At 42.7% G+C, this 12,009-nt stretch overlaps 2 protein-coding genes across 2 annotated transcripts in view; one reads left to right on the top strand and one right to left on the bottom strand.

The window, feature by feature from the left end:
* The first annotated feature begins 2,333 nt into the window (after positions 1–2,333).
* Positions 2,334–12,009, top strand: part of s1pr5a (sphingosine-1-phosphate receptor 5a) — a 29,565-nt gene continuing 19,889 nt past the window's right edge. The window contains exons 1-2 of the mRNA XM_058050074.2: positions 2,334–2,633; positions 5,942–6,140. The gene's annotated coding sequence lies outside the window, so the exon portion shown is untranslated. The remainder of the gene's footprint in view (positions 2,634–5,941; positions 6,141–12,009) is intronic.
* Positions 5,557–7,020, bottom strand: foxd7 (forkhead box D7). The gene has a single exon (XM_058050085.2). The coding sequence runs from the start codon at positions 6,805–6,807 to the stop codon at positions 5,854–5,856; it is 954 nt and encodes a 317-aa protein (XP_057906068.2). The 5' UTR covers positions 6,808–7,020; the 3' UTR covers positions 5,557–5,853.

Here is a 12,009-nt window from a genome sequence, read left to right as displayed (position 1 = left end):
TTTAATCATTTTGATCAGGATCCATTTCAGAACAGAAACAGTTGTACATTTTATGCCTTTTGAGGTTAGTCGGGTTTTGCTGTACGCTTTATGGCGCATTCCGCTAATTGAATTTGGGCCCAACGTCTTTCACGCTCCTCTCCTCGTTGTTACTCCCGCTGGATTGCACAGCACGCCTTAAACACAGCAGCTTTTTCAAATTTGAGGCTTGCGTCGCTCGGCCAAAAGCCACAAATTACCCCCCTCTAGCAGCGGAGAATTAGGAACAATTTTGTGTTAGCTATAAAAAAGGAGTGAGCGAGAGAGAGCAAGAGAGAAGTGAGGGGAAAATATAGCTTCCACCATGCAGGGACCACCAACAGAGGCAACATGGGATGTGAAGAGCCTTGCCGACCGACTGTTTGGGTGGCAGGGCGGTGCTAGAAAAGAGCCTTCAATCAATCCTATCATATCACATCTGCATAGAATGGCTCAACAAACATTATCAAACACAAAGGCTCGATTTAGTGGATTTATGTTGCTGTTACAGGCCGTTTGCACGCCTGTTAACTTTACTGTGTGCAGCGATCCACTGACTCTTGCAACTCCAAGTGTCGTATTCACGACCGACTGAGGCGACACTCTGGAATTTTCATTCCCTCTTCCAAACAGGGTGGTATTTTGGATTTCCCTCCACAATGCGGTTGGTCTGAACGTTAATGTTAAAAGGGCTTTTTTCTTGTTTCTGACAAAGTGTGAGGTTTGGCAAGGCCATCTAATCTAATGGAGCCAATCCATGTTTTCCCCAGCTGGCACCCCTTCTGCTTCAGCATTTAAAAATGGATGTTGCAATATGCACACTTTGAGGGGAGAAAGCCAAATGTCATAGGAAAGAAAGGGAAGGTTTGGAGTTATTAATGAATTTATTAATTGTCCCCAGCTCTTCTGGTGCAGAAGGTAGACCTCCTCTGACATCCATCACAAGTGGCAGGCTGCAGCCAGGCTCCCATTAGGCCGTACACCAGCAGCCATCGCACTGTACAAGTGTAACAACAGGCAGCCTTGTTGTACTCTGACCCGTTCCGACACATTGATTGTGCTTCCTGCTCCACTTTTGACAAAATGACAGAGTTTAACTTTCTGTTTGTGAGGCTAATGGCTCTCATTTGGTGCAACAAGTGCTTTCGGAGCTGCACTTTGGGTGACATCACACACTCACAAACATTTGACCAAGTGAAGGTTGGGATGCAAATGTTTCTGGAAATGCTGCTTCCATACTTGAATGAGCACAATGGTGCTGCTGGCTGCATCAGGAAACGCTTGTCTCGCCAGGAATCTTCCCTTGCAAAAAGTCTATTTTACTACCTTAACTACGATTTTCAAATGCATTAGTGGTGTACATATACTGTACTGTATTAATTATACAGCTTTATTAGTTTTACTCCTGTACTTACAATTTACTCTTCATTATTTATTATTTCATGATTGTTATATTATAATTAAGGTTTATTGATTGATGTATTTATCTAATTGTATACAGTATATATTTATATATACGTATATACACAGTATAAATATCCCATATATACTATATATCCTGTACCTCCTGAACGATAATTCTTCTGAAGTAATATTTGGTCAAATTTACACCAAAATTCGACTGACGTCACAGTCTCGGAACGGAAGTCCTTGGTAATCTATATGATTTAGTACAGGCCTAATATAAATAGTTTTGCTACACAGTGTATTTTTAAAAAATGGCCTGAAACTGGCACTGATTGTCTTTTCCACAGAAGTTCAAGAAGATGATCTAGCCGCAATATAACCTTGAATGTAATTGTGTTTACTGGAGCGGTGCATTTCCTCTGGGGATTGGCTCGCACACAAACCGCACTTTCAGGGTAGGAATAGGATGTCTAAGAGGTTTATTTGGAAATTATTAAATTATACTGCATAGCAAGTATTTCAAGATGTCCCGGACAAATCATTCTTTTCCAATGAAGTGCTTCTCTTCATCTCCACAGACCATTGACTTGCTTTTTTTGCTGCCCTTGTTTATACTATGTCTTTTTCTCCACTCTTGCTGCTTTATTTGGTTTTATTGTCCCCTCTAACCCCGTAACCCCCCCCCCCCCCCCCCTCCGAGCGCGTGGCTGCGGTGTGACATCATTCTCCTTCTGGGTGGCTTTCCTGTTATATGTCACTGTCATGTGCTGGCACTGACGCTAGGGGGCGGGGGTCCAAAAACACACCACCCTGAGCACAATCAATTCCTGGGCACCCGGATGCGCCAGCGGAATAGAGTCTTTAATGGGCTTGGCAGGCGAACACGGAAGCAAAGCAGCAAAGAAAGACCGACATTTATCATTAAACAAGTTCCCCACGCATGGCGCAGAAATTGTGGGATATCCCACAATGCAACACTGTCCCTTCTGGCTGAGAGATGTGGAAAGGGCGGTGAGCAGTCTGCCAATGACTTGCTTTTGCCTGTTTGGGTTGGCGGAGGGCGAGCGGCTGGTATGGAGCCTCTACTCTCGAATGGACCCCTCCTGTCCCTTTGCCTCGTGGGACTCCATGTCAGAGGCCATTGGGCAGAAGATGGTCCCACGTGTGGGCGTCCACGTGGACGTGCACGCTGCATGGAGAGTCCCAAGGTAAACACAATCATTTCCTTATTAGCATTATTAGCTGTCTTTATCTGTCTCTTGTGCTTAATGGAAGTACCTGTTTTACCTGCATACTGTGCTCCTGTCTTTTTGCCCCCCCCCCCAAAAGAAAATAGAATCATATTTATTTCTTACAAAACAGGCTGTTTCAACAACACATCCACAGTCACTGATAATGCAATTAAAATGTACAGCAGGGGTGCCAAACTCCTGCCATGGGGGCCGAGACACCAAAGCAGGTGATTTTAATAATAAACCTCCTTTGGTTTGGGGAAGGAGCTCGTCAATGAAAGCACCTGCTGGAGAACCTGCTTGGAAAGAGAACCCGCAGTGCTTCGGCCCTTTGTCGACACCTGATGTATGGCATGTGCCTCATGTGCCTTGAGATTTCGTTTGTTTGGCCGCTCTTGAACACTCCGTAGTTTGTTTGGCTGTGAAAGCACAAACTTCACAGTCGAGCTGCCCTCAAAACGTAAAGTTAGTAAATATATTATCCGATGCCATCCATCCATTTTCTATGCTGCTTATCCTCACTAGGGTCGCGGGGGTGCCGGAGCCTATCCCAGCTGACTTCAGCCAAGGGGCGGGGTCCACCCTGGACTAGTTAATTATCAAATGCCATTATTGGAAATACAACATGACTACAATCATGGTTCATCATCAATCATTCATTACTGGACATTTTGTACTTCAAATACGTTTATTGAGTTTGTGTGGCACATGGAGGACTTAAACCTGGCTTGTGCCCTGAGTGAACAACGGCAATTGAAGAGAGCTAGAGAGATAATCAGGGTGGAAATGTGAAATATCAATTGAGGATTCCCCATCATTTTTCAATAGAACTAATATGACATATTTCATTAATAGTAACATTCATTCATTCATTCATTTTCTACCCTTATCCTCACGAGGGTTGCTGGGGGTGCTGGAGCCTATCCCAGCTGTCTTGGGGAGAGGCGGGGTCCACCCTGGACTGGTGGCCAGCCAATCCCAGGGCACATATAGACAAACAACCATTCCCACCCACATTCATACCTATGGACAATTTGGAGTGACCAATGAAGCTAACATGTTTTTGGAATGGGGGAGGGAAGCGGAGTACCCAGAGAAAAGCCATGCATGCACGGGGAGAACATGCAAACTCCACACAGAGATTGGCGAGGGTGGAATCAAACTCGGGTCTCCTCGCTGTGAGTTTTCAGGTGGTGAATTAAGACCAAAGCGGTCATATGGACCCTAAATGGAAGGACAAAAATGTTGGGGACCCCTGGAAATCTTGGAGCCCCCGGCAATGGCCTGTGTCTGCCAGTGCATGTATGACAACAAAGCCTGATGGTATACAGCGCCGTCATCTACAGCCATGTACTTCTGTAAACTGACTTTGCAGTATTTACTATGTTGCCTTATCAGCTCACCAAAAAGTCATGCCAGTGTCAGAAAGGTGCATTATTGTGTTTTTTAAAAGCAGAAATGTACCGTATTTGCTGGTGACGAGGATGTGATGAAAAGAGGTTTGAAAGTGCAAAAAAAGATAAGTAAAAAAAGTCTTTTAATCCTTCAGCATGGAAAAAGTGATGCACACACAAGCCTGGAGTGTGGAACTTGCTTATTTTATCAGGTGCACCGGCTTCTCGGGCCCAAACAACATGACCCCCGCTCACTTCCTCAGCTGACAATCAGTCATTGCAACACTGCGAGCAACATCTCTGATGCTACAACAGTACTAGTGATACCATTTCAATGCCTTCTGATCACTAGAGTCTACCACCACCATTTAGGGTTAGGGTTAGGGTTAGGGTTAGGGTTAGGTCTGATCTACCACTAGAAATACACCCAAGGTGAATCGAGACATAACCAATATTAGTCCTTTCATTTATTACGCAGATCTGAAACATTTTGGTTGCATATGTGCTCTGGTGGTTGATGTTCATCTTATAATTGATGCGTAGTGTTAAACATTAACGCTATACTATACTTGGCAAAAAAAAAATCCCACAAACCAGATTGGATTAAAGTTAACATTAAAATGTTGGCCCCAAAAAAGGGTTCAAAAGGCACTGAGAATAAAATGTGGGTTACTTCACAACGCCCCATCAGGTAACAATCTTTCTATTTGTATCAGGCCTTCCCTTGGTGCCAAAATGTGCTCAAGGACTAATATTGGGCGTACAAGCATGACCCAGAGGCCCAGTGGTGATCTATCAAAAACAGACTCATGAGTATTAAAGTACATTTAAGTACACCAGTATTTATTTTGCTGCCATGTTCTGCATAACTTTGCTTTGCATGGACTTAAATCAACTGCACTGATGAGATAACTGCAATTACAGTTTGCACACATGCACATGATGGCATATTCATGTAAGTGTGTGTCCTTATAATATTAAACAAACCAATAATTCTACTTGATTTTTTGTTGCATTGGATTACGGTGGGAGGAGAGAAAAATCATTTGTGTATTCAATTATATTGGTAAATAAAATATAACTTAATCAAATATAATATATTGGTAAATTATATTGGTAATATTTGCATGCCATGTGATGGAAAACAACACTTCAACAAATAACTGCACTTCTAATTCTTGCATGGTGTAATAATTACCTTTACATCCAGTGTCTTGTTTAATGTGAAATTACTTATCTCTCAAAATGAAAAAAAAACCAAACATTTTATTCATAATTTTTTTTTTTCAGTTTTTCTTTAAAAACTCCAAACTCGATCAGCAGGCCTCTATTTATGTTTCAGATGTTTAATGCTTCACGCATTATTAGGATTGTTTGCAGAAGCTTTGTTGCGTTCTAATAAATAATAATTCAAAATTTTGTTTAACCCCATTCCTCTTTTCATTTATTCCACTTTAAATATTACATTAATGTTTTTAAATTGAACACTTGTTGTTCGTCCAACAGCACATATGAATGAGACGTTTATTTCCTATCCTTTTTAAGCCAGCTATTATTTTATTCCAATACAAAAGTGACAAAAACGAAAAACAACAGGCTGCCTGTTTAGGTTCCTTTTTATTTATTTCCAGGATGACACCCGGATAAAATGTACTCTCTGCGTATCCCAATGAAGTAAAAAAAGAAGAATGCATGTTTCAGTCACATATAAAAGATTTGTATGTAAAAAAAAAAAACACCTGCTACCGATTGACTGTCTCCTGTTACCTGAGAAAATTCAAGTCCTGTGTGCATCCATGAGTTTATTCATTGTCATCACTCGGGTGTTTAGCTGCCAGTTCAGGTGTTCCATGACGCTGCGTCTGTAACTTCTGATACTCCTGCTGCAAGGTGACCAGATGAGGGGACACCGCAGGGTGGAAAAGCGCCGGTGACGTGAAAGCTGCTGCGGGAGCGAGAGGAGCGGAGTAGGCGGTGCAGTGAGCTGCCGAGAAGGCTTCGATGGCGGGCCGCGCCTGAAGAAAAGCCTTGGCTGTGAGGGCGCTGCGGGAGAAGAAGCTGGACAGCGCCGGCAGGATGCTGCGGACAGGTGGGATGGCGGCGGCGGGGGGTGCGTGGTGATGATGATGATGGTGATGATGCATGTAAGGGTAAATATCCAGAGTGGGGAGCTGGAGAGCCGGTGCTCCGAGCCCGTAGTGTCCGTGTGGAACGGCGTGCAGTGCACCGGGTTCCACACGGTGCTCCTTGAGGGGATCGTAACGGAAATGTTGCCGCTTGAACCGCTTCCTCCTGCGCAGAAAGCTCCCATTCTCAAACATATCTGAGGAGTTTGGGTCTAGGGTCCAATAGTTGCCCTTCCCGGGGTTGCCAGGCTCCCTGGGCATCTTTATAAAGCAGTCATTAAGAGACAAGTTGTGCCTGATCGAGTTCTGCCAAGCCGGGAACTTTTCTCGGTAATAAACGAAGCGCTGGCTGATAAAGTCGCAAATTTCGCTGAGAGTGAGACGTTTCTTTGGACTCTGTAAGATGGCCATCGTGATGAGAGCGATGTATGAGTATGGAGGTTTCACCGACGTGGGATTTTTCGTTTTGGCCGCGGGGGCACACGCTTGCGCGGGGCTGCAAGAGTCCCGCTCCACCGCGCGCTCCAGCTCGTCCGACGGTAAGAGCTGCTCCTCTCCGTCTCTATCTCTGAAACCTTCCCCCACCACGTCGATAAGAATATCCTCCATGACCTCCGAGCCCAATGTCATAGTAGATGTCCACCTGCAAACAGGTAGGGACAGAGGGACGGCTCCTTAAAAAAGGCCGCTTTTCACGCACGACTACTCTCGGTTGAGTGCACAAATTGGAGCACATCCATCCTCCTCCGCTGTCCCTTCTTCTCAAAGTTCACAAACTCTGAAAGTAATCTTAACTTTTTTTGATAAATTAAAAAATATATATATATTTGTGTCATGCGTAAAAGTGCGTGCGCTCTCTGAAGGTGTCCAGCATCATCTGGAATCAGTGAGCTGTCTGCTCTGGGTTGGGTAGAGATGATGTCACTCTGAGGCCCCAGGAAGAAGCTTGTGACCAATGAGAAGGACGGAGAGGTAGAACAAGAAGTAGTTCTGGACCGGTTTTAAAGGCGCACTCTCATCATGTGCGCGTCCGTGCCAAGTGGATGTGGGCGTCACTGGCCCATTCAGAAAAACACAGGCCGGAGCAGGAAAATATGGGAATAAACTTGTGTTTCCACTTTAAAGCGGCAAGAAAAAATGTAACTTGACAATTGTAGTCATGTTGAAGATGATGGTGATACAACATCAAGCATTTTTATGTGATTTGTTCCATCAGTAAGATTTAAGATACGTTCTAGTCTGGTCAATTAAAATAATAATAAATATTGCAACTATGCAGTATAAAACATGCAGGGAGACCTTCCAAATGTTTGTTCCCCCCTAAAATAATATATGCTTATACAGTAGGCTATATACTGTAGATAAAACCTTAACCCCCGTCAAACACCACCTTCAATTAAAATGAATTGCCACTTCAAGGTGACCCACCCCCTGCCCCCATCTTCAACTAAAGATTAGGAAATAAAGTATTACCGTGGAAGCAGAAGACATAATAATCTTCGGTCTGCGGTAGATGGATGAGTAAGCTTATGTTTTTCATAAGAATGCATGCATGTCATTTCCGGCTTCTGATCGTATTGATACCTCGGGCCTTAAAGGAACCGGGTCCGGGCTGGGTGGGCTATTCGGGACCAGTAAGGCTGCACACGATTTACAAAATTCATCACCCATGTTTGCGGATTGGAAACAGGCCCGTGTGTGCAATTGAATGTTTTCAAAAAGGAGGACGCAGGGACTCAAAAATAAATACATACATAAATACAAACATACATAAATAATCCACATCAAAGAGAATGTGACAGCAAAAAAATGGAATTCAGTTTTTTTCAATTCAAGTCTTTCCCTGAAACTGTGCCCACCTTTGAGCATTTTACTTGTAAACGATTGTGTTTCGTTCCAAAAAATCAGATTATGTTGGAAAATTAAGAAGTGATAAAACTACTAATAATATGGATATTTTATGCGTCACTTCAATTTAAATTTTAACCTAAAGCATTTGATGAATAGTGATAAAACACCAGCCTGTGGTTTTTTTTTAAAGCTGAGGTTGTTTATCATTCATTACCCACCCTGAAACTCGAGCAGCTCCCCTGATAATAAAACCACAATGTAAGGCACACATTATACGTCAGCCTGTTTAAATCCCATTTTAATGAATATAAATGTATCCCAATGTTGATTTGGACTATAATGCGTAAGTCTCATTGACCAGCACGGACAGATAAGACGACGTCCCAACAACCTGCTGGCACGTGTAGCGTTTAAAGAGTGACATCTAGTGGCGACACATGGCATTGTCTACTTGAAGGCCCCCACAGGATGTGGCACTGACATGATTTCACATGCATTCAGAAAGAAGACTAATAAGACAGCACCGGTGCAACGCTTTCCAGATATGTTAAAATGAACTTGTGAAGTTGTAAAGGAAAAGGCGATGTTTAGAAGAAGAACACAGTGATATGGTTAACCTAAAATATGTTTAGCTTAATATACGTCCACTCAAATGCTGTGAGTATTGCTGTTGCCTTTTTGTGTATATGTATATATATATATATATATATATATATATATATACATATATATATATATATATATATATATATATACATATATATATATATATATATATATATATATACACACATAGAGAGAGAGAGACAATATTATATTTTTAAGGAAAGTTTTGTATTCGATCTTAGATTGCAAATGGGTAATAAATGCACTGACAATTCCTTGAATGTCCATTAGAGGGTACCAAAACACCTTTTTTTAGCCTAAGAAACTATGCCAAAGTAAATACTGGAACCCCAGTACCACTTACATTTCAGAAGCTTACTTTTTTTAAGAGTTAAGTTTGAGACTATATGGAAATTAATGTGAGATTAACATTGCTAGATTGCTATACAATCCTTGGGCTGTTAGAGAAGTACTGACGCATGTACTATGACATATTGGGTCACTACTAAAAGTTTCCATTTTCCTGTGTTCTGGTGACGGATTCATTTCCTGCTGGCATCATGTATGACTGGCACTGCTTCCCAGCATGTTCCAGCTTGTCATACAGATAGGATCATGGAAGGAATTCCTAAAAAATAAAATAGGAAGTTGCGGGTGTGAGGGGGTGCGTTTGTTAAATGTGTAAAAGGCAGTGCGAAAACACACACATGCCGCTCTCTCTTTCTCAGGAAGCTTTCCAAAGTTTGGATGTGAGGATTCTCAGAGGCTGGTGGGAAACAGACCACCTTGGACGCCCTTGAAAATAGCAGAAATGGTGCCAACCCTCGCTACTTTGCTGAGCAGGGTGGATTGTCCTGCAAACATGTGCTTGATTTGAACAAAAAAAGCAACACAGACCGTTTGCTGGTGCAACATGAAAGGATGGCCGTAAATCACCCACATTTCAAGCAAGTGTTGCGGTCGCATGCCATGACCCCCACCCCCTGTTCCCTTGCGAGCGGACAGGGTCTACGCACCAGCTGGTCCCTCAACACAACGGGGTCACGACCGCCGAGTTCTCTGCTGTGTATTTAGTGGTCAGACTGCTCCCAAAGCCAGGTTTTCTCTCAACATGTTTCATCATCCATCAGTAGTCCATGACACAAAGAAATATACACATTTGGTACCTTCTCCTCTTTGACTAGCGGGCTGGTGCTTAGCGTGTCTGCCTCACAGTCAGGACATTAATAGTTCAACTCTATGATTTTCTCCTGGTGCATCAGCTTCCTCAGTGCTTTAGTACCATTGCTTCCAGCCACAAAGCATGCTGGGTCGTTATGGTAATCATAAAGACGAGACCATCGCAGCTCCAGGAAGTTTTTGGATACAATACGGGGAGTTTGGGGATATGCACATTGACCAGGCTGTGCCAAGTTTATGGGTAAAGTCTAATCTTCTGAGCTCCTTTGCTTGAGAGCTACTACTTACCATTTGGATAATGCTAACGAGTGCTGCTGCTAACGAGTCACTGAGGAAGATGTCATCAGGGAAGTCCTGACAAGTTCCTGGGCTTCCCCGCCCATTGGAAATCATAGGAGGCCACAAGTCAATATAACAGTCTGACTCATGGTGTCATCTTACAAAGAACGCTTAACTCATCACACAGCAACTTAACACAAAAAAGATAGATAGTAAATGTACAAGACCGATACCAATACCAGTTTAAAATAAAACAATAATTTTGATGTTTTTCCAAAATGTATTGTTTCTAAAGTACACCTTCATTTGTGCCTGCAATGACGTCAGCCTCCGTCTGGGCTGCTCTGGCTCCCTCTAGTGGACAGAGGCAACACTGTAGAGCCATCCATTTATTTTCTACGCCGCTTGTCCGCCAAGTAAAGGATTTGCTCGGACGCATTGCATTATGTTCATTATGTTATGTTCATTTTAAACTTGCATTGGTACTTGTATTGTGTATTTCCTAGATACCTTTTGAGTGTTAAGTTGCTGTATGGTGAGTTTACCGTTCTTTGAATTATTGTGATATTTTTCATAGCTCATGATTGCCTCCTCTGAATTAAACACTGCAATTGAAGGAATGTAATATTCAACAATTTATTTTACGATTTCCTTTCATGCTTTACCATGTTTGCCACAATTTTGGTGGTGACTTTGTTGTCAAGGGCCAATAAAACACAAGCCGCATGTTGGACACCCGTGTAGCTTCGGTTGCCCCCCCCTCCCAAACACACACATTTGGTGGCACCATGCCACCTGTACCTTCAGCTGTGATGGTAACACATTCCTGGGGTGATTCCCTCTGGACGAGTGCTAAGCTGACAACAACATTCCTCCACACACAACCATACCATCAGCACACACACACACACACACACACACACACACACACACACTAGGCATCGATTCAGCTGCCATCCTAAAATATTCATGACGACTATAGTAAGTGGATGTCACGTGGGCCGATTTAGACTTATTGTGGTAAGAAATATAATTATATTAATTATTAGATTGACATTAATTGGAGTTGATTATATTTAAATATTATGTATTCTATTATTTTGATTGTGATTATTTTATATTAGATACTGACATTGTTTTCTAGAACTAGAAATAATCTAGAATTATTCCCTCCAAAAAGATTTGTATAAATTTGTGGGTGTCAGGAACAAATTAATTGTATTGACATGATTTCTTTTTGGAAAAATTGCTTGAGTTTTTGTACAATGTTATCAAGTGAGTGAATATCCACTTCCTGTTTATTTTTCGTATCTTTCACTTTACGCATACATACAACAGAGTGTTTGGGTCCGGGGCAAAAGTAATATTAGGACTTTATTCTCGTCAATTTACGACTTTATTATCAACATCTCTAATTCTTCCCAATATTCCATTGTGCACTTACAGGACGGGACAACAGAAAACAAATCTTTCCTTCACTACTTTAACAGCTTCCACGCTTCAGGGAAGGCTTTCAACAACTGTCGAGTCCACTCGTTCACAGAATGTCGAAAGGTCAAAGGTCACTGCCGGCTGGCTCACTGACTCTGTGGTTGCTTGGGCTCTGTGCAAGTTCTCCTCAAATGTATCCAAGCACGGCCCGCTGGCCCACAGCGGCTCCCCTTTCTCCTTCCTGGGGAGTTTGTCCTGTTTTGGGAAATTCATGTCACCTGCTCACTTGGGACCCCACATGGACACGTCAACATGTATTTGGTCCCGCAGTCGACTGCTGCAGCCCGTGTAATGTGAATGAGCAAATATACCAAACGGGTTCTAACATGTTGGCATACTGGCTTGGCATTATTACCCCGGGAGTATTTTCAACTGTCATTTGGAGAGTGAGCACATGTGAGCAGTCAGAGCAGTTTATTGACAGTA

The sequence above is a fragment of the Doryrhamphus excisus genome, linkage group LG16 (genome assembly GCF_037039965.1).
Source record: "Doryrhamphus excisus strain RoL-2023G ecotype Guam linkage group LG16, RoL_Dexc_Guam_v1.1, whole genome shotgun sequence".
Lineage (NCBI taxonomy): Eukaryota > Metazoa > Chordata > Actinopteri > Syngnathiformes > Syngnathidae > Doryrhamphus > Doryrhamphus excisus.
The sequence above is the reverse complement of the archived record's forward strand: the minus strand, read 5'-3'. Positions and strand labels throughout refer to the sequence as shown.

Excerpts from the sequence above, each read along its gene's own strand:
- foxd7 (XM_058050085.2), bottom strand. The coding sequence starts at position 6,807 with ATGACATTGGGCTCGGAGGTCATGGAGGATATTCTTATCGACGTGGTG.